A 22,873-nucleotide genomic window follows, 5' to 3' on the forward strand; every position below is an offset into this window, starting at 1 on the left:
AGACAGGTGAAAGGTACTCTTCACTTTATATCCTATGTATCTTTTGAATTTGCAGCCATGTGAATGTCTTATCCCCAAAATAAATACAATTATTAGTATAAAAAAGATTTTGCTTTAGGGGAAGTCAAAGATAGTCTAATCTGAGGCAACAGGAATGGAGAAGAGTCAGATTTGTTCATTACAGAAATAAATGCTTGAAAACAATTTTAATAGAAAAATAAATGCTTAAAAAAAAAAAAAAGAAAAAGAAATGCTTGAAGTTATCAAGTTGAGAGCTGTTCATCGGACAAGCACTGTAGATACCCCGTATTAGAGGAACTGCAGCCTCGACTGCACCCGATTTTGCACTCTCAGAAAGGAGTCAGTCCTAAGCCACAGCGCAGCCTTAGCTGTCTTTAGGCCACTTAGGGCAAATGGGACGGGAGCCCCCCTTGCTCTAGATTTTAAATCTTAGCTAGCTTCTCCCAAGCTTTTCTTAAATGTTTTGTGTAACCACGGTAATTTAATAGATGAGATTATCTGGGAAGAGAAAGATTGGTTTACTCCACCCTTTCCTGTTTGTTTATACATCCTGAACTCCACTATTCGGTGTATGGAGACCTGTGAGATTTACACAGCTTTAAATGCCTCAGGAAAGGGCGGAAGTTTGTTACATTCTTTCTCCAGCAGCATCCTACTTCCCCGGGAGGGAGCGGGGCAAGGCCTACGACCAAGGGGTGGGTCCAAGCCCGAGGATCACTTGAGCAGAGCGTCCCCATGCCAGGCTTTTCTACTGCTCTTCCCTTTCACTGTGTTTCCGTCTTGGGTCCATGACTTCACTAGTGGCTGGATCTGCTGGGGGCTGCCCTGAGGGGGAAGCCGGAGTCGTCCCCCGAGGCAAGGATTCCTTTGTCTTCCAGTCTCCGGCTCGACGGCGGGGCTGCAGGTCAATATTCTCACATCGGCCCGTCCCTGCCCGCCACAGGCCGGTAGTCTCGACAGAAAGCCAGGATTCCGCGCTCGGGAGCGACACTCAGGCCTGGGCACTCGCAGTGTCGAGGCTCGAGTAGAAGCCGCGTGGGAACCGGCGGGGCGCGACGACTATCACCGCGCAGGCGTCAGTTCCCTTCGGGACACTGCAATTCCCATAAGGCCGTGCAGCGGCGTCCCCTGCGCCGCTAAGGCCCGGGAGCTGCGCCCGCTGCGACAGGGCTCGGGACGCTCGCCGCACTGCATTATGGGATACATAGTCTACTAGAAAACGTCCTGGGGCACAAACTCCCAACCAAGCCCACGTGTTTACCTTGTACACGGGGGGGGGGACGTCAATGAAGAGTAGCTACCAGATTTCGTCATAAAACGGCGACCAGACAGGCGGCGCCATCTTCGAACTTGGACTTCCGGAAGGACTTTGGTGAGGGTGAGTGTACCACAGCGGGATGTGCGGGGCCCCACGATTACTACCCCCCCACCCCACTTCTTTTTCGGTAGCACTAAGATATTGGGAACCAACTCCGGCTCCGCTTTTCCGCCTCTGCACAGCATCGCGACCTCCAGCCCCTGAACTCCTCCGGAAACCGTCGTGGTCCCCACCTCCCTAACCCACGGTGGCAACCGTGCATCCCCCATCTCTGCTCTCCTCGGGTCTCGCCTTCTTTCCCCACGCGGTGTCTGTAACACCTCGTCCTGTGTCCCGGCCGCCGCGCTGCCTACATTGCAACCCTCGGACTCTGCGAACCTACCGTAGTTCTCAGCCTTACGAAACTCAGGGCTCGCTTCCCGAACAGGCTAGTGGTGAAAGCTACCCGACGCCCAGGACTGAGAAAGGGCAGGCGGTCACCCCTAGAGAGGTAGCGGGTCGGTCTTTTCATTCTGCTGTTTTCCAGCCTCTTCCTCGGTGAGGCTCTTCTAACCCTGGGGGTTGTGCCCCGCGCGCTGCAACCTCATTGGCGCAGCCAGGGGCCAGTTATGTTTCCCAATCTAGTCCTTTTATCCCGCAGCAACTTGGCTTTCTGTTGGGGAAGGCAGAGGTGGTGACTTCAGCTTCACCCGTGGTAACTCACTTTGTTAGAGGGGTGCAGGGTATGGCCAAGGCTTATAGTCCCAGGGGCATATTGTTACACAAATCTGTCATTCCTGTACCTTCGTCTCTTTTGGCCACCCCTTCTTATCAACTGTAGTATTGTTTTCTTAGTAATTTTCTTTAAATTGATTTAATTTTAAGATTTAAGTGCTTTAGTCTTGATCTAAACAATGTAGATGAAACCATGGGTTTCATGGACTAGTTATAGTTTTCTTTTTATATATACAAGTTAAAATAAAAACACAGTCAAATAAAATCGTTCATTTTTGTATCTCAGAAATCATCTTGCATACCACCAGTTGTACCATAGGAACACTTTGGGAGACAATGTATTAGACCAAACAGTGTGTGTAAAGTAACTCCATACTTGAGGAGCAGTGTTATCTAATCATTTTCCACATCTGGGGAGATCAGGCTGGCAGCCTTGGAGCAGCATGGGAACCAGACAAGTTGGGGTGCCGATGCAAAATTTCATAAACTCTGGTACACATTTACTAAACATCCTTTACTTGTGTCCAGGATTTGCATTGTGTAGTCAAAAATAGAAATTAACCACCAATGCCATGCCTTCTATGAGAAGTGAATCCTTTTAGAGATTTTTGTACCTTGAGAAGTTAGTTGTTCAATCAACAAAAGTTAATTATTGTGCTTACCACGTACCAGGTTCTAGATACAATAGTGAGTCAGATAGACAAGAGCCCTATCTCATGAAACTTTTAAGGAAGATAGATATGGAATAAGTAAATACCCGTATCTCTTATGATAAGAAAATTCCAGATGGGCTAAAGAGCTACATGTAAAATCCAAAACTAGAAAAATTATTAGAAGAAAATAAAAGAAGATATCTTATATTCTGATATTATATCAGTGGGGTAGGAAATGCCTTTTTAAGACACAAACGGGAATTCCCTGGTGGTCCAGTGGTTAGGACTCTGCACTTCCACGGCAGGGGGTACGGGTTCGATCCCTGGTCAGGGAACTAAGATCCCCGCATCATGCAACATGGCCAAAAAAAAAAGACACAAACAGAAGCCAGAAAAGAGAAGACTGAGAAATTTAACTCATAAAATTTAACTTCAGTTTAGCAAGAAACATAAGCAAAGTTTTTTTAAAAGGTAGATACAGAGAGAAAATATTTGCAACATAAATAACTGCACAGATAAATAAGGAATGATCAATTTGTCCTGTAGAAATATGGGCAAATTATGTGTATCGGCAATTCATAAAAGACAGATGTCCAACATATAAAAAGTTGCTAATCTCAGTTATTACCAGGACAATGCAAATAAATACAGTAGGGAAGAATTCTTTCACTCATCAGACTGGCAAAAATCAAAGATTGACAAGGGGTGGTAAAATGGGTATACCCATTTTTACAGTTAGTAAGAGTATAAATTGCTTTTCACCTTGGTGACCTGTTTGGCAGTATCTATTAAATTTTGAAATGTGTATACCCTTTAACCCAGTACAGTAATTCCACTTCAGATGATTATTCTAGAAAAATAATTTCTCATTAATGAAGAGATCTATACTAGAATATTCACTGCAGTATTATTTGTAATAGTATTATAATCCAATTGTCCATTAAATGGGAAATACCCAAATAAACTATAATCCTATGGAACACCATATAGTAACTAAGAAGAATGAAAAAGATGTATGTGGAAAAATGATATGGAAAAATCTTTAAGACATGTAGAAATTCTCTGAACTGATTCCATTTAACTAGCTCCCTCTGTTAACTGACATTTTCCATTTCCTGCATAAAGCATACTTTACTGATGCCCATAGCACACTGAATTCTCGAAGCCTGTAGATTTTTTTCCTATAGGCCCGGTCACTCTAAGTAGTTGAACTGAATGCTTGCCAAGAGTCATTGTATTGGTTCAAACATTTTTAATATAAGTTGATTTGTCACTATGTTTATATAATTGTGACATATATTTAAATTTTAAGGAAATTTGAGTATGTAAGAGTTACTGTTTCTATTAAAAGTAAGTTGAAACATGGCAGATATACAGGTGTTTTATTGTTCTTTATATTCTACACTTATTTATAAGTATTTTGTATCAACTAAAGATTTTATAAAAACAATTCTAAAAAAGAAAAGAAAGCAAACTAAACTGAATACTTTGGAGAGACAAAAGTGGTGAGTTTGCAAACAAGCAAAAAAGCTACCAAACAGGTGTAAGGCACCTGTAAAAGACAGGAAATTTTGTAAACATCTGGAAGGTTACTGGACTTGAATTACTTCTCAAGAAAAGAGAATGTTTCAAGAAACAAGTGGTAAGGAGCCTTGGTGCTGCTGAGAGGTCAAGTTAAACGAGACTGAGAAGAGTATTGGACTAATTGACACAACAGTTATGGATCACTTTAGCTTCAGTGATGAGTTGAGGGCAATCTCCTAGTTAGGATGCAGCAGGGTGATTAAAACATCAAGGGCAGACAGCTCTTAAAGTTTGACTGTGAGGGGCAGGAGGATATTAGTTGGAGAACTGGGTTTGAAGGATAGTTGTATTTGTGTTAAGATGAAAATTAAAAAATAGTTAAATGTTTATTTTTTAAATTTTATATTATTTATTTATTTTGGGGAGGCACATATTTTATTTATTTTGGCGGGAGTGGGGGGTGGCGCACCATACAGCATGCGGGTTCTTAGTTCCTCCACTAGGGATTGAACCCGTGTCCCCTGCCGTGGAAGCGCAGAGCCCTAACCACTGTACCACTAGGGAATTCCCGTTAAATTCTGTTTAGAAGGAGCCAATGGAAAGGAAAAGGATAAACATCTTCATTTTCTTTCGGTGGGGCAGGAGGGGGCATGGGGCTAGAACACAAGTGGAAAGTTTGGCTTTGGAAAGTGGATGAGGGGCTCAGAGGCAGGGAGTGTTAGGTTATCTGACAAGAAATTGAAGTATGGTTTTTGATTGTTTAAGAAATCTGAGACTAAGTTATCTGCTGAGGACTAGGGTATCAGACGTTGGAGGAGAGAGGGTATGGGAGCTGATTAGAGAGAACGTGTGCTCAACTAGTGCTCAACTAGAACGCTAGTGCTCAACTAGCTTACATGCTCCCATGGAGAAGATGGGTGATTGGTTCATCCAGGCTTGAATTTTGCCGGGCCTGTGGAACAAAAAGACAAAAAGAAAGGAAGTTTGTAATATCAACAAGAGTCTGATTAAAATAAAGAAGTCTAAACTAGATGGTTTGTGGCTGACATAGGGAGAAATTGGAGAGATCAGTGGATTAATTAATGTGGTTAAAGAATAGATATAGTGATAGTAGTTGAGCAGTCTAGCTGTAATGATGGGAGGTTGTGATCAGATATTGGGTGTCTTAGTGATTTTAGAGGTTAAAAGGTTTTATATGCTGACAAGTTTCAGGTGTGACAGTGGAGTGACTAGCAGTGATTTAGCTGAACTTTATGAGCTTGGAAGGAACAAGGTTTTTACAAGATGGGGAGGACTATTGGTCAAGAATTGACACTGGAGAGGAATTGAGAAAATACTGATCCTACTTTCTACCCTGGGGTAAGTGGGATGTGAGAGAATGAGCACCCTCCATCTGAGAGCCTGGAAAGCTAGAAATTTCATTTCCTGGAATTTTCCATCCAAGATTCTGAATATGATTTAGGCCTTGCCAATCAAATGTGCTCTTGAGGAACTCAAATTTGGACTTGAGTTTAGAGAGGAGGCAGGCCAGAAGGCATGCATTTTGCTGTTGCAGATAGTGGCAGTGATACGGCTCTGGATCTGGGAGCCAGAGAAGAGTCTTCCTCAGTTGGTCACTTTCTGATTATTGCAGAAGCAGCTTATTTATGGAGCCATCAGCTATGGCAGGGGCTTCTTGATCCAGCTTCTGGCTCCCCACCATGGCAGAGGAGAAGCCATGTGGTTCTTGAACCAGCAGCTGTAAACAACTTCTCAATTTGACAAGTACTTGTTCCTAAACGTTTTTTCCCCAACCCTTCCAGTGATCCTCTATGCAGGTGGTTTTCAAACTTGAGTATGCAGCAGAATCACCTGAAAGTCTTGCTGTAACATGAAGTGCTGGCCCCATCCCAGAGTTTCTGATTCAGTAGGTCTGGGGTAGGACTGGAAGTTTGCACTTAACTGACTTCCAAGTGATGTGCTAGTTTTGGGACCACCCTTTGAGAACCACTGATGTGAACCATTTAATACCCTGTAATAAATTCCTTTTATTTATCTTGTTTCTGTCACCCTTGTGTTGTTTTTTTTTCCTTTTCTTCTTGTGTGTGTGTGTGCTTCCATTATTTTTAATGATCTTTTATTATGTGGTCTTTTAAAAAATTCCTTCCGTTTCTTAGCCCTATTGGGTATTTTGGAAGCAATATAGCATACTGTTTTTAGTTCCATTAAACATCTAAATGGTATTAGTAGGGAGTTCCCTGGTGGCCTAGTTGTTAGGATTCCAGGTTTTCACTGCCGTGGCTAGGGTTCAATCCCTTGTCCAGGAACTGAGATCCCGTAAGCCACACGGTGCAACCCCCCCAAAAAAAATGGTATTAGTAAATCTATATTTGTCAGCCTTAGAAGCAAAATTAAGAACTTCTTCTTTTGCCCCAATCTACTACAATCAGAATATTGGTATTTTTACATTGTGGGACATTGAAATTTTTAATTTATAATCTGTTTTATACCTGTAGTTACCACAGTTAATGATGTGTCACTGGGTTAAATCCTTACTGCCAGCCTTTTAATAGCACAACTTCTCCATTAGCAAGTTCTTTATATTGATTTATCTTTCATTGGCTAAATTAGGTCTTCAAGTGTATTTTTTTAGAAACTTGCATATTTAGAATGTCATCCCATTACCTTTACATGAATGACAGTTAAGTAAAGAATTCTCTTGATCCTTTTAATGTTTCTTTATCTTCTGGCATCAAATGTTTCTGAGAACTCTGAGGCTGACCTGATTTTTTTTTTTTCTCTTTGTAGGAGAAATTTAGTATCTTCACTTGTATTTCTTGGTCTTAATGAGTATTTATTGATTTTTGTCTTTCTTTTGCACCATAAGCCCTTTTGATCTGTAGACTGAGATCTTCCTTTATGTTAGGAAAGTACACATTTCTAGTTTTCATTTCAGGAAATTTTCTTTTGTTAGGTCTTTGAACATGTTTTTTTTCTGTTCCCATTTTTCTTCTCTCTTCTTCAGGAACATCAATGATTCATATGTTGGCTTTCCACTTTCTCTTTTCATCCATATCATCTTCTCACTAATCACTTTTATCTCTTTACAACCTGTGTGGTTTTTTTCAAACATGTCTTTCATATCACTGATTGTCTTTTCAGTAGTATGTATAGTTTCAGCATTTTGCTTCTCTGGTTTTCATTTCTTTGATTTTATTCTTTTACTCAGTTTCTTTCCTTATGGCTGCCAGCTCATTTTTTTTTTTGCCTTGCCATTGTTTTATTTCTTCTTTGGTCTCTTAAATCTTGGATTCCACAGTCTCTTTGGCTTTTTTGAAAGAATAGAAGCTTTTGTTGGAAAATTTCTTGTTTTCTGGAGACTTTCTTTGAAAGGGTACTTTTCACCTTTTTCATTTGTGTCCTTTATATTCTTTCCATAGTAACTATGCATAGGTCCCATTGGATCCTTTTTGCTTATTACTAATTTTGAATGGAGTAGTTCTCTCAGGGTTTGCTGTTTACCAGAGAACAATGTAGGTGGATTCTCATTGACCTCAATTTACCTTGATAGTGTTATACTATATCCCTAGCATATGATGTTATAATGTATCCTTAGCACCTGAGTTAAAGAGTTGGCTATTGTTATGGTTTATAATGAGAGACTGTAGCTTCCTCAAGAGAGACAGTTGTAAACTTTAATTTGTATGATATTTCTTGTGGTATTTGTATTAGCACACTTTTCCACTGAGGCTGATGAGTTCTTTATCCTTAAGACATATATAGACCTATGGAGGGGTTCTTCCTGGGATCTGAGCTATTTCTTCCCTTTTGTTACAGACAAGTAGGTTATTCTGGCCAGAAACTGGGCCCTTGCAGAGTTCTGTGTTGCTCAGGTTTTTGGTTTGGTAGTCAGTGTTGTTTATCTCTGTCAGTTTACTTTGGTCCATGGTTGCACAGCTGGTTTCCTGGGTTTGAAGAAAATGAAGATTCATGACCATTTTTTAGTCTATTCTTCAGTGTGGAAATGGTCTCTTAATGTAGTAGGATGTTCCTTAATTGTCTCATAGGCTACCACCTCCCCCATCCAGCTGAAAGATTGCTAGCAGGACACTAGAGAGTTACTTATTCTTAAATAAATCTGTACCTTGACTAATATTCACAAAGATGGATGTCAGATCTAGTCATCCTGTCCTCCTTCCATTTGATGTAAACTTTATAGTATCTGGCAGCTATTCGTTATAGTCTATTCTAGAAACTTGCGGCCCTTTCCTACATTCATAACAGGTGATTTTCTCTCTCTCTCTCTCTCTCTTTTTTGAGGGGGAGGGGATGATTCATTTCATTGGGTTTCAGGTAGAGGAGTTAAATAATTGTTCACTCACTTTAAATCATCTAAATAAAGCACTTAGTACAATACTTGGCACATAGTAAGCATTTAATAAATGGTAGCTTTATTATTGCTTGTCTATTGTCAGCTCCACTAACATGTGAGTTCCGTGAGGTCAGGGACCTTGTCTGTCTTGCTTATTGTCATGTTACCAGTTCCTAGAATGGTGTCTGACATATAGAATATGCTTAGTAATTATTGCTGAATGAATGAATGATCAGAGAGCTTGGGTTTCTGGTTGGTGGGGAAGGTGGGGGGAGGTTGGAGAAATGGTTGTGAGAAGAGAAAGACAGGAAAGTAGAAAAATCTGAGCCAGTGCAAATAGCTTTTACCTTCTACTCACTTGTATGTCTCTTATATGCAGGCGCAGCCATTTTAGGGGGTGCTGATGGATCCCTACGGGGTCGGCTGTGTTGCTCTGGAGGAGGCCGGCCCCGTGGGGAACATGACTGTGGTAGACTCTCCTGGACGAGAGGTGCTAAAACAGCTTGATGTCAAGGCCTCTTCAGAAACAACCAGTGTGGAGGCTTCCATAGAGACATCATTATCTACCCCTTTGCCTGGATTTGAGGATTCTCTTGATGAGAGGAGGCTCCCTCCAGAACAGGAAACCCTCTCCAGACTGGAACAGCAAGGTATGTCCCTTGACCTTTCAGCTTTTTATCTCCCCATGCTCAGCTTAAGATGAATGAGAGCAGGTTGAGCTCATAGGACCTTACAAACTTGGGTATGATGTAATCTGTTCCAAAGAGGCTTGAGCTCTGGCCCCATCTCACAGACCCATATTCTTCTCTACAGATCTTTCTTCAGAGATGTCAAAGGTCCCAAAGCCTAGGGCCTCAAAGCCTGGCCCGAAGAGAGGTGGTAGGACACGGAAAGGCCCCAAAAGGCCCCAGCAGCCTAATTCTCCATCAGCCCCTCGGGTTCCTGGTCTCTTAGATCAGTCCAACCCTCTGTCCACCCCCATGCCTAAGAAACGAGGTCGAAAGTCCAAGGCAGATCTGCTACTGCTGAAGTTGTCAAAAGGCCTAGATCAGCCAGAGTCTCCACATCCAAAGAGGCCCCCTGAGGACTTTGAGACCCCTCCTGGGGAACGACCCCGCCGAAGGGCTGCCCAAGTGTAAGGATTTCGGGGCACAGCTTGGTGGAGGGGGGCTGGGTGAAGGGATGAGGGTGGGGCAGATGCTGGAGAGATGAGTGGACTGTGATGAGGTGTCAGGTAAGCAGGGGTGGTGTCTGGGTTCTGGGGACTTGAGCAATCTTCTAGCTCTTACCACAGCAATTTTATCTGTGGTTAAATTTGTCTATCTGGGAGGTTCCTTTCTGTACCTCATATCCTATCGCATTTTTCACAATGTCCTCCAAGTCTTCATTGCAATTTTACTGCCCAATATGTGTCAGTATATATGTGCCCTTCCATTCTTTCCCTTTGCCCTCAATGGTCTTTGACGGTGGTAGAGTGAAAAGTGATTTGGACTTGGAGTCAGAAGAACTGGGTTCAGATTCCACATACGTGATCTGAATCATCTTGGCCAAGTCACTTAACTTTCCTGGATTTCTGTTTCTACATCTATCAAAGGGGAAGGGAAATTAATAGCCACTTCACATGGTCACTGGGAAGATCTAGTGAGATAAGAATCAGCCAAGTGTTGGGCACAGTGGGCTCTCGGTTAAGTGTCTGTGAGTGTTGCTCTGACTCTGCCCTATCCTACAGGGCACTTCTGTATCTTCAGGAACTGGCTGAAGAGCTCTCAACAGCCCTGCCTGCTCCAGTGTCCTGTCCTGAGAGCCCCAAGGTGAGCAGCCCCACCAAACCCAAGAAGAACCAGCAGCAGGCAGCCTGTCATTATGGAGAAGAAGAGGATGACAACGCACGGGATGAAGACTTCGTTCTCCAGGTTGAGGCTGAAGATGGAGAAGAAAGTGAGGCCCCAAGCGAGAGCTCGTCTGACCCCGAGCCTACAGTGCCCCGAAGCACCGCACGAGCATCCACTTCAGGGGTAACCTGAATAGACGGAGTGAATGGGGATAGCAGGATTATTAGGGGGTCAGCAGGACGCCTAGAAGGGAAGCTTTGGCCTAGTAACTAGGATGGCCAAAACAGGTAAAAGGAAAAAAGAGCAACTTCAAACACAGTTGAGATTGTAGGGGCTGCGGATGTAACTAAACAAGATTATTCGTTCATATGTTGAGCATCTACTCTATGCTAGGAAACACAAGCATGAATAAGACAAGGTCTTGCTTTACAAAGCTCACAGTGTAATAAGTGCTGCATCAGGAGTGAACAATCTGCTTTAGGCGTATAGAGGAAGGATGATTAACTGCTTGGACTTCATGGAGAAATGATACTTGAGCTAGGTCTTGAAAGGAATAGAAGTTTGCCAGAGAGGATGGTTTTCCCAGAAATTGGTTGTGGCTGCAGCATAGGGCCTGGGGTAGAGTGGTGGGGAAGATTAAACTAGAGAAGATGAAAGGACTAAAACTGATAGGAACCAACAAAGGGCGTGTGTGTGTGTGTATGTGTGTGTTTAATTATGGTAAAGTAGATAAAACAAAATTTATCATTTTAAAATGTATAATTCATTGGCGTTCAGTGCATTCACAATGTAGTGTAACCATCACCACTATCCATTTCCAAAACTTTTGTCATCCCAAACAGAAACTCTATACAACAGAGGTTTTTAGGTAGAAAAATAACATGATCAGTTAGGAAAATAGATTAATTTGCAGTTGACAATAAAGAAGACAGCTTCAGTTCTCTAGTTCTCCAGAGTTAGTAAGGGCCTAAATTAAGCAGTGAAGGAAGAGAAGACGGGGAGGCAGATAAAAGAGATATATAAGAGAATTAATAGCAGTTGGGAATTGAAGGAGTAAGAGTTTCCAGCTTTGATGGTGCTCTCGTACACTGAACCTGGGCACACAGAAAGAGTGGGGGACCCAGGACGGGGGAAGGTGGGCAGGCGAGGTGATGAGTTTACTTTCTGACATGTCGAGTTGGAGGTGCTGGTAGATCAAGGGCCATCCTTCTGGAGACGTCTCTTTGCCAGTCAGATATATGGGACCAGTGCCTTACTTCTCCCAGATGCAACATTTAAGGGAGCACCAAAACCCCCAGTAATCAAGATAAATATCTCGATGCAACATTTTAAAAATCAAAATTAATGCAACAAATCTGTGGTGAAGAAAATATCAAAAATTTAAATAAAGATAGAAGCCATATAATTGATTTTCCCTTTTGCCTCAGGCTCTAATATGGCTCAGCACCACACTGAGTCTAGAATTTGTAGAAAAGTTGAGACTGAGTAACGTTTACATTTACTAAGATGCAGCCTTGATAATCAGGCATTAAAATGGTGGTCAAAGCCATGAGACATAGGATGAAATTACCAGGAGTACGTGTATTGAGGGCTGAGGAGACAGAGGGACTCTAGGAAATACCGTCGCTGACCAAATGGATCAGAGGAGGGAGAGCCTGCGAAGGAGACGTGGGAGGAATAAGGAGAGACATGGGAGGAATAAGGAGAGACTACCCCATAGGGCAGGAGTTTCAAGAAGCAAAAGGAGTCCTCTGAGTCAGGTGCCATGGAGACATGCCAAGGAAGATGAACAGAAAACAGAGAGCAGGTTTTGCGGTTTTGATGGAGGAATAAGAGCAGAAGATGAAGAAGTCATTGTAATGGTTGAGACACAAATCTTTTAAGATGCTGATAGGTAAAAGGTTGGAGAGGAAGTAATGCCAAGAAAAGTAAAAGTTGGGAAAGCGGTCTCCTGGGGACCTTCTCCAGCTTATAAGATTCTCTCCCTTACACTTTCTTCAATTTGATCCTCAGAAGCAGAAGCCACACTGCCGGGGAGTGGCTCCCAATGGTTTACCAAATCACATCATGGCTCCTGTTTGGAAGTGCCTTCATCTCACCAAGGACCTGTGAGGCTTGGGGAGCGGGGCTGAGGATGAACGGGTGGTGGAGGAGTGCAAAGGACTATCTAGCAGTGGGGCTGTGGGAAGGGCGGAAGGCACTTGCAGGGTAGAACACTGTGAAGACATTCATAACTAAAAGGCACTGCTCCAAAGGCAAGAGCTCTTTTTTTTTTAATTTTTATTTTATTTTATTTTTTGGTTGCATTGGGTCTTCGTTGCTGTGCGGGCTTTCTCTAGTTGTGGCGAGCGGGGGCTACTCTTCGTTGCGGTGCGCAGGCTTCTCTTGCGGTGGCTCCTCTTGTGGAGCACGGGCTCTAGGCATGTGGGCTTCAGTAGTTGGGGCATGCGGGCTCATTAGTTGGGGCTCGCGGGCTCTAGAGCGTAGGCTCAGTAGTTGTGGGCTTTGTTGCTTTGCGGCATGTGAGATTTTCCCGGGCCAGGGATTGAACCCATGTCCCCTGCATTGGCAGGTGGATTCTTAACCACTGCGCCACGAAGGAAGTCCAAGGCGAGAGCCCTTGAGCTGTGCTGTCCAATATGGTAGCTACTAGCTGCATGAAGCCATTTAAATTTCATTTTCAATTAACTACATATAATTAAAAGTCCAGTTTCTCAGTTGCACTAGGCACATTTCAAGTGCCCAGTATCTACTTGCAGCTGGCGGCTAGCGTGTTACACAGCACAGATAATAGATCGCTCCCATCACTGGGAGCTACTGTTGGGCAGTGCTGCTTCTGTTGGGCAGCGCTGCTCTAGAATTTCTCTCTTCCTTCATTCATGATGCTTCTGTTTCTCCAGCCGAGAACAGAAGCATTCATACTGGGAGTTTGCAGAATGGATTCCTTTAGCCTGGAAGTGGCAATTGTTATCTGAACTGTAAGTTGAAGAAATATCTTTGAAATCTAGAAGGGGGTGACACCACTGGAGACAGAAGGGTAACAGAGGACTCTAGATTTATAATGGGAATCCCAGGATGGATGAAACTCTTCCAAACTTAGGCTATTCCCTTTGCCCTCCCCCAGTGAGGCAGCTCACTACCTGCCCCAGGAGGAGAAGTCGCCACTGTTTTCTGTACAACGTGAAGGACTTCCTGAAGATGGCACACTCTACCGAATAAACAGGTGACGATTGCACCTCTTTTTCTGATTCTGGGAGACAGGAAAATGAAAAATGGATGTTGAAAGGGATGATAGATTGGCCCTGTTCTTCCCTTAATGCTGGTCCAATTGGTCCCAAGGGTAGGAGTGCTGGCTAGATCTGGTCAGCCCCCTCGAATGTGCAGTGCTTATCACTGCTGGCCAGACTGAGGGAGCCTAGGGAGGTTTAGGGTAAAACCAGCTTTCAAGGTCACATCTACTCCGATAGACCTAGACAGACTGGCCCTGGAGAGAACACTGTAGTAAACCAGAATGCACAGCCTGTCATCTTTGAAGGTAAGCCTATGACTAGACAGACTTTGGGAAGGAAAGGAGGAAGATACAGATGGTGGCCAGGACTGGTTTCACTTGTAGACTGTGACTGGTGTTCTGGTGCTTGCTTAAGTCAGTTCACAGGAGCTCCAGGTGGAGCTCCCATTCTGTTCGCATTACTTTTTTTTTTTTCTTTTTTAAGAGCAGTTTTAGGTTCACAGCAAAATTGAGAGGGTTTTTCCCATATACTCCCTGCCCCCCACATGCACAGCCTCTCCCATTATCAACATCCCTCACCAGAGTGGCACATTTGTTACAGTTGATGAACCTACACTGACACATCATAATAGCTCAAAGTCCATAGTTTACCTTTGGGTGCACTCTTAGTGTTGTACATTGTGTGGGCTTGGGCAAATGTATAATGACATGTATCCATCAATGTGGTATCCTGCAGAGTATTTTCACTGCCCTGAAGATACTCAGTTCTGCCTATTCATCCTCCACCTCCCCCACATCTGGTTATCACTGATCATTTTACTATCTCCATAGTTTTACCTTTTCCAGAATATCTTACAGTTGGAATCATACAGTATATAGCCTTTTCAGGTGGGCTTCTTTCACTTAGTAATGTGCATTTAAGGTTCCTCCATGTCTTTTCATGGCTTGATGGCTCATTTCTTTTTAGTGTGAAATAATATTCCATTGTCTGGGTGTATTACAGTTTATTTATCCATTCATCTACCGAAGTCCTTACTACCTTTTATTAACTCCTTTTTCCATCCCATCTTTGACTTTTCTCTAGATTTAGCTCTATCACAGCACACCCAGAGCGCTGGGATGTGTCTTTCTTTACGGGGGGACCGCTCTGGGCTCTGGACTGGTGCCCAGTGCCAGAGGGGGCAGCAGCCTCGCAGTATGTGGCTCTTTTCTCCAGCCCTGACATGAATGAGACACACCCACTGAGCCAGCTTTATTCGGGCCCTGGGCTGCTCCAGCTCTGGGACCTTGGGACCTTGCAGCAAGAAAGCTGGTGAGGTGGGGCTGGGACACTGCCATTGGAGGGTGGTTGAGGAGGAGAGAAGGATGGGGCTGGGCAGGGGAAGGGGGCAAGGCTCGGATTGGGTTGAGACAAGGGGAGCGCAGGCTCTGGCAGCTCCAGGCCCCTCCTTCCCACCCATTCTCCCCACATGCTTTCTCTCCTCAGTCCTGGCAACAGAGCCCACTTTGTCTATGGGATTGCTTGTGACCACGGCTGCATCTGGGACCTCAAGTTCTGCCCCAGTGGAGCGTGGGAACTTCCAGGCACCCCTCGGAAGGTACCTCCCAGTTGATTGTGGGATGGCCCTAGGACTCAGAGCCAGGACCAAGGGGCTGGCTCTGGGAGGGAGGGAGGTTAGAGAGTGGTGGGTGGAGTTTTTCCAGCAACTCCATATCATATTTTCAGGGACCAGAACCTGAAAAGTTTTCTGAGAGGTTCCTGAAGGCAGCAAGCCTCATTGCAGATCTGGTCTCACCTTCTAGGCTCCTCTCTTGCCCCGGTTGGGTCTCCTGGCTCTTGCCTGCTCAGATGGGAAGGTGCTGCTGTTCAGTCTGCCCCATCCCGAGGCCCTGCTGGCTCAGCAGCCCCTAGGTGAGTAGCACAGCAAGGAGAATGGGGCTGCTGGAGTTGTGGCCACAGCTTAGCAGGGCCTGTCTGTCTCCCCTGAAACTCCTCCAGGCCCAGTCTCTCCAGTACAAAGCCTTACCGAGTCACTCCTCCCATTCTGACTTCACACGTGTTGTTCTTGACCTCTCTCTTTGGCAGCCTGCATGCAGTCCTCTCTTTCGCAGTCTTGTAACTGCCCTCTTTCAGCACATTACCTTTTATCTCCCTCCCTTCCTTGCTCTCCTGTGCTCTCAGGTCTTCCCCCTCTTGCTACCACAGTTACTTGGCTGTGTAAAGAGCTGCTGAAGGCTGAGGATTGCGCCTGGGGCTTGTCTCCCCCGCCATATTCCTCTTCCTCCCCAGATCCTGTCCTCCACCTCTCCTGCCCTCACCACCACACATACACGTAAACACACTCTCTTTGTTGTGAAGAGAGAGAGAGAATATAGAGTTCTCCCTCTATATTCACCTTTGTGAAGGTGAACACAAAGAGGAAGGAGCAGGAAATGCAGCTCCTATTTGGTTGAATTTATTTGTTTTTCAACAGCACTGAGTAATTAAAGAAGAGGGCACCTAGGTTTGAACCCTGAGAAATCCCGTGTTCGGTGGTCTGGTGTTAGGAGTTGGCTGAGGAGGGAGTGGGAGGTGAGGAAGTGAAGACAGAAATGTATAGACAATTCTTTCAGAAGTTTGGCTGTGAAGGGGATCATATAAATGAGGGCGGTGGCTGGAGGTGAAAAAGGGGTAAAGGTGTACTTTCCTGGTAGTCCAGTGGTTAAGACTCCGTGCTTCCAGTGCAGGGGCGTGGGTTCAATCCCTGGTCAGGGAACTGAGATCCCACGTGCTGCCTGGCGCGGCCAAAAAAAAAAAAAAAAAAGAATAATGGGTAAAGGAGGGTTTTGGTTTGTTCATTTGATTTAGATAGAAGACAAGAGTGCCTGTTTACATGTGAGTATGAGAGTGACCCAATAGGGAGAGAGAAAGTGGACAGGGCAGGAGAAGGGGAGGGTAACCAAATGAGCCACGCTCTGGAAAAGGAGGGGATGAGAAGAGAGCCGAGTGGAGGGGTTAGCCATTCTGATAGGAGGAAGGGCACTATCATATAGAACAGGAGGAAAGGAGAATCTGGGGGCAGATAGAGGCAGGTTCATACATTTGATGGTAGAGAGAGAAGAGTGTGAGGGAAGGGCATGGTTGAAAGGGCCGGGGGTGCTGGCCTAAGAGCAAGGCCTAATTAGGACCTCAGTCCTCTGGGTGCAGAGTGTCAGTTACTGCTCTTCTTCCCTCACAGATGCAGTGAAGCCTGCCATCTATAAGGTGAGTGAGGAACCTGCTACCTTAGCCAAGGCTCCATCTTCTTGAGCCTCCCTTACTGACTCCACAGCGAGTCTCCTTCCACCTGAAAAATCTCCCACCTCCTGCTGGATTAAACAAGGATTGGAGCCTTTGTTCCAAACAGTAGTTATCCCTAACCCTAGCCTTGTCTCTCCTGTCCCTGCAGGTCCAATGTGTGGCAACCCTTCAGGTGGGGTCTATGCAAGCATCAGACCCCTCTGAGTGTGGTCAGTGCCTTAGCCTGGCTTGGATACCCACCCGGCCCCACCACCACCTGGCTGCTGGATATTATAATGGTGAAAAGCAAAGCAGAGCATAAGGAGCTACCGCTCTTGAAACTTTTATATATGCTTGTTTTTCTGTTGTGGTTTCCTTTTTGATTCAGTGTTCGCCATTATATACTTGTAACTCTTCATGAAGTGTAAAAATATACAAAGAAGAGAAAAAAAGTCACTAGAATTTTTCTACTCAGAAAGAAATAATTGAGTAGATAAACATCATTTCATGCTGCTCTCTATGTATGTATAAAGATAAAAAGATTAGATGGAGAGATAAAGAATTCTGTAAAAATGGGATCATACTCTAGATACTATTTTAAATTAAAAGGTATTAAGTTTAATTATACTTTAACTTTATGGAAGGAAAAGGCAAGTGAAACTGAAAAATTAGCTAAGGTCCCAATAAATGTTCTTTCACCACAGAGAGATTAGTTCCATAAAGATACTTTTAAGATTAAAAAGGAAAAAGGTAAAAAATTATAAATAACATTAAGTAATTGGCGTTATTAGGTTGTTATTGTTTTTAAATGACAGTTTCACTTTTAGACACACCAGTAGACTTTCTGCTAGGGTGATAAGGGAATTAGCACTCGTACACTGCTTCCTGTCATCCTTCTCACAATCTCCTAATTGTGTTTCTTTTGGTGGTCTTGTTCTTACACTGTCAAGGTATGTGATACTCAGTGCTGTTTTGCTATCTTAATTCCCAGAGTTACTTAATCTTAACTCTATATTGAAAATGATTGCCTGTCTCCACCAGTCCTTTCATCTCGGTCTCCCCCTCCATTGCTGAATTACTTATATTGCTTAGCTGTAATTCACTGTCAAGTTTTTTCAAAAAGGCTCATAGATGCTACATTTCCTGAGTTTATGTATAAAAGGGGTTTTAGCTTCACATGCTTCCCCCAACTTTTTTTTTTAATTAATTAATTTATTTATTTATTGGCTGCGTTGGCTCTTCGTTGCTGTGCGCGGGCTTTCTCTAGTTGCGGCGAGCAGGGGCTACTCTGTTGCGGTGCGCGGGCTTCTCATTGTGGTGGCTTCTCTTATTGTGGAGCACGGGCTCTAGGCATGTGGGCTCAGTAGTTGTGGCTCACGGGCTCTAGAGCACAGGCTCAGTAGTTGTGGCGCATGGGCTTCATTGCTCCGCGGCATGTGGGATCTTCCCAGACCAGGGCTCGAACCCGTGTCCCCTGCGTTGGCAGGCAGATTCTTAACCACTGCGCCACCAGGGAAGTCCCCGTTCCCCCCACTTTTGTTTATTAAATTCTTATTGTTCTTTAGTTTGTCTTTCACTTTTATCAAAGTTATACTTTTGATTACTTCGTCCTCTGCCAGCCTGGTCAGGGGTCAGCTTGTTTTGGATCAGCTGAGTTAGTTTCTATTTGTCCATTTGTTTTCTATTCCTCTACATTTTGTTGCTTTTGGCTCCTTGCCTGTTCTCTTTGCCTTAGAGCAGAGTTGGCAAACATTTCTCTTAAGGTTCAGATAGTGAGTATTTTATGCCTTGTGGGTTGTTTGGCCATTGTTGGAACTATTCAGCTCTGCCATTATAAAGTGAAAGCAGCCACAGACCTTAGGTAAGCAAATGGGTGTGGTTGTGTTCCAGTCAAACTTATTTACCGAAATAGGCAGCAAGCTGTATTTGGCCCATGGGCTGTAGTTCGCCAGCCCTTGTCCTGGAAGGTTTATGCTTTTTTAAAAATCCCTTTATTTTTATTTAGTAGGGAGTAGAGGACACTGGGTTCATTCAACCTATCTTTCAACTGCAGATCTCAGACTAGGCTATTACTTTTATGTTGATGAGAATTGGAACTAAAAATATCAGGTTGAGTCTTTAAACCGTGGAGGGAATGTTGACTAGCTAATCATGATCTCTATAGCCTTTCATAATGCATCAAGTCTGAGAGTAGACGACATAGACCCTAGGAGCCAGAGAAAGGAATTAGAACAAGAAGGGAGAACCTGGCTCTAATACCTACGCATTCTGTCCCTACCTCAGGCATGGTGGTTTTCTGGAACCTTCCCACGAACTCGCCTCTGCAGCGGATACGGCTCTCTGATGGCTCCTTGAAGCTCTACCCCTTCCAGTGTTTCCTAGCCCATGACCAGGCTGTGCGTACCCTTCAATGGTGCAAAGCTAACAGGTATAGAATAGGAGAGTTGTGGAGGTGGGAGGTGAAGACTGGGACAGGCTGACTCTTCCAGGCTTGTTCAGATTTGATCCTCTCTCTCTTCTCCCATCTTTCCACAGTCATTTCCTAGTCTCTGCAGGGAGTGACCGGAAAATCAAATTCTGGGACCTTCGACGACCTTATGAACCAATAAACTCTATCAAGCGCTTCTTGAGTACAGAGCTGGCCTGGCTGCTCCCTTACAATGGTGTCACTGTGGCCCAGGACAACTGCTATGCCTCGTACGGCAGGATGGAGAGAGGAGGAGCTCTGGGGACAGGCCCTAAGGGTTGGGGTGCACTGTGCCAGATGGTTGTGAGGAGAGGAGGGTTGAGGGTTGTTTCACTGAGAGAGTTGAATTGTGGGGGAAGAAATGAATCTAACCTTAGAAAAAGGAAGGTTTTCTTTTCTCTTTCTCTTACAGTTATGGACTCTGTGGAATTCATTATATTGATGCTGGTTACCTTGGTTTCAAGGCCTACTTCACTGCTCCTCGAAAAGGCACTGTCTGGGTGAGCCCCTCTCTTCCAAACCTTCATTACACAGGAAAACGTTCCCTTTACTCACCTAGTGGTGGTCAGAAAGAGGCAGTAGTGGGTTTTTTGGTTGGTTTGTTTGTTTTGTTTTAATATTTTTTAATTTGTTTTATTCTTTTTGGCTGCGTAGGGTCTTAGTTGCGACACACAGGATCTTCACTGAGGCACGCGGGATCTTTTTCATTGCGACGCGTGGGCTTCTCTCTAGTTGTGGCGTGCGGGTTTTCTCTTCTCTAGTTGTGGTGCGCAGGCTCCAGGGCACATGAGCTCTAGTTGAGGCGCGTGAGCTCAGTAGTTGTGGCGCATGTTGGCTTAGTTGCCCCGCGCCATGTGGGATCTTAGTTCCCTGACCAGAGATCGAACCTGCGTCCCCTGCATTGGAAGGCGGATTCTTTACCACTGGACCACTGGGGAAGTCCCAGAGACAGTAGTTTTGGATAAAAGGAGAAGATAGGTGTGTGGTAATTGTATCTTCAGGGATATGGGTTATGATAAACTCATATTTGTTTGTGCGAATATGTCTCTCCCCCCTCAGACTGTGAAGTTGTTACCAGTTCACAGAACTGAATAAATATGAGTGAATGAATGAATGAATGAAAAATATCTCTCTCTTCCTATTAGAGTCTTTCAGGATCCGACTGGCTCGGGACAATAGCTGCAGGAGATATATCTGGGGAGCTCATTGCAGCTATATTGCCTGATATGGCACTGAACCCAATAAATGTCAAACGACCTGTAGATCGAAGATTCGTACGTATATGAATATTTAATAGCAGCACTATCTGTTGGGTCCTAATCCACATGACCTCTCAAATTAGTGCTACCAATTAGCAGCAGAGTACAAATTAGTACTAGGTCTCCCAGCCCTGATATTCTCCCTGGAAGTCTTAGAATAGAGGTGTACATAATCTCCCCTACCCTCGTGCATCTGAACATATGTTTAAACATACTACTTACAGTCTTTCCTGCTCCAAACCAATTTTCTCTTTTACTTTTATTCAGTCTTCAGTATTATAGAACCTAATCTAACATTCTTCTTTCTAGCCTATATATAAAGCAGATCTGATGCCATATCAGGACAGTCCTGAAGGTCAGGACCACTCTTCTGCTTCATCTGGGGCCCCCAACCCTCCCAAGGCTCGAACTTACGCTGAAACCGTCAACCATCACTACTTGCTCTTTCAAGACACAGATTTGGTAAACTGAGGCCAGGAGAATGGGTGTGGCATTAGAAAAAGTAAAAAACTTGAGTCCTTGTATAGTAGGGAATCCTAAGGAGTTCCAGCAGAAAGATGCAAAACTAAGAAGCTGCTCTCTTTCTCTCTCCTATTACACCCTCCTCCCCAGAGTTCATTCCACGGTCTGCCCCACAGAGAACCAATGCTGCGCATGCAGGAGGGAGAGGGGCAAACACGGCTCTGCCTGGACCGGCTGCAGCTGGAAGCTATTCATAAGGTAGGAACCTTATCTCTCATCTTCGCCATCCTTCATCTCATTTCCTCCCAACTCTGGGCCTGTGAGCAATGAAATGGGAGATGAAAACGTAATGGAGACGGTTAAGGCGGGGGAAACAGCTCCGGCACTCTCATCCTCCAGAGCATGATAGACATACCTCATTCATCGTCTTCTCATTCCTACCTCTCACCCCATCGTGGTCCTCCTATCCTTTCAGATTTGTGGTTTTTTTTTTTTTTGCTCTTAGAGCTAAGACTCACCCTAAAGCAACAACTGTGAGCATCTCTTTTGTTTTCTATTCTCTTCACAGGTACGATTCAGCCCAAACCTGGACTCCTATGGATGGCTGGTCTCTGGGGGGCAGTCAGGGCTAGTTCGGATCCATTTTGTCCGTGCGCTCACCTGTCCACTGGGCCACCGTATGCAGCTTGAAAGCCGAGCCCACTTCAATGCTATGTTCCAGCCGGCCTCCCCCACTAAAGGGCCTGGCTTCCCTCCAACCAGCCATCGCCTTCTGCCTGGCCCCTAGTCGTGGTCCCCACAGAACACTCAGGATGAAGTCTGCCGAGAACAACTGGCCCCATGCACACAGCCATAGGAACTGGGGCTTTCCTGGACAGTGATGCTGCCAGGCCTGGACCTTTAGACCTGCCTCCCCAGGACTCCTTAGATCCCTCTTTCCACAGACTTCTTCTGTCATCATGGCCCCCCGCGGGCAAGGGGGTTCTCCCTCCACAAACTCTCAAGTCTCCTCAGCATAAAACTATGACTCACGAGAAACACTCAGGCCTGACCTAGGCTTGGGAGTCAAACTGCTCATATTGAGCATATTGTGAAGTGGGTAAAACTAAGTAAAGGTACTGGGTGTTTTTGAGACCACATGTGAGTGGGTGTTTGGAGAACTGGAAAGGGTATCTGCATGAAGGCTCCTGTCTGACTATATTCCAGGATCCAATATTACTGCCTTCCTAACTTCCTCTTTAGAGTACCCAACACACAGGCCCACAAGGGGGTGATGGTAATTCATTGCACTGAAGCTGCTTATAGTACTTACTTAACTGAGGAACACACCACAGACACCCTGCCAACAGAACAGTGGCTCAGATCTTACTTGCTCCTGCTTATGAAATATTCCCAATCACTGGTCATCTGACCCTTCTTGAGCACTCCTAGACAGTCATTTTTTAAAAATCTTCCTTTATATCAAGTCACACAGTATACCTCTATAAATTTTACCATGGGTGTTAGGAAATCTAGTCACTCTTCCCTATGATTGCCCTTCTAAGTATTTAAAAATAGCTATCATGTGTTTCCCAAGTCTTTTCTTCTCTAGATTAAATATCTTCAGTTACTTTAACCATTCTTTTACACGTCATGATTTTTGATCCTTCATTATACTGTCACATTGTTGACTTATTAAACATATTTAGCTACACTATTTCAACTATAGGAGGTATTTCAAACCCAAGCACAGTAGTGTATTATAGCTCATTTTGTTAGAATCCTCTTGTGGGATGTTGCAGACT

General features: G+C 44.5%; 1 protein-coding gene across 4 annotated transcripts; it reads left to right on the plus strand.

Annotated features, from left to right (window-relative positions):
- The first annotated feature begins 263 nt into the window (after positions 1 to 263).
- On the plus strand, positions 264 to 22,704 carry GTF3C2 (general transcription factor IIIC subunit 2). Of its 4 annotated transcripts, XM_033425128.2 has the most exons (20): positions 267 to 1,399; positions 8,961 to 9,231; positions 9,395 to 9,716; positions 10,311 to 10,596; positions 12,427 to 12,521; positions 13,314 to 13,391; positions 13,538 to 13,636; positions 14,727 to 14,954; positions 15,129 to 15,240; positions 15,446 to 15,554; positions 16,491 to 16,517; positions 16,861 to 16,886; positions 17,071 to 17,200; positions 19,185 to 19,329; positions 19,437 to 19,598; positions 19,781 to 19,868; positions 20,514 to 20,642; positions 20,937 to 21,089; positions 21,240 to 21,347; positions 21,658 to 22,704. In XM_033425128.2, the coding sequence occupies exons 2-20, from the start codon at positions 8,985 to 8,987 to the stop codon at positions 21,874 to 21,876; spliced, it is 2,763 nt and encodes a 920-aa protein (XP_033281019.1). In that variant the 5' UTR covers positions 267 to 1,399; positions 8,961 to 8,984; the 3' UTR covers positions 21,877 to 22,704. The 4 variants fall into 4 exon arrangements, with proteins under 4 accessions (XP_033281021.1, XP_033281019.1, XP_033281022.1 ...); XM_033425130.2 differs by lacking the exon at positions 20,937 to 21,089 and having other exon boundaries at positions 264 to 1,399; XM_033425129.2 differs by lacking the exon at positions 16,491 to 16,517 and having other exon boundaries at positions 270 to 1,399.
- Positions 22,705 to 22,873: the final 169 nt, after the last annotated feature.

The sequence above is a fragment of the Orcinus orca genome, chromosome 13, assembly GCF_937001465.1.
Source record: "Orcinus orca chromosome 13, mOrcOrc1.1, whole genome shotgun sequence".
In the NCBI taxonomy this organism is placed as follows: domain Eukaryota; kingdom Metazoa; phylum Chordata; class Mammalia; order Artiodactyla; family Delphinidae; genus Orcinus; species Orcinus orca.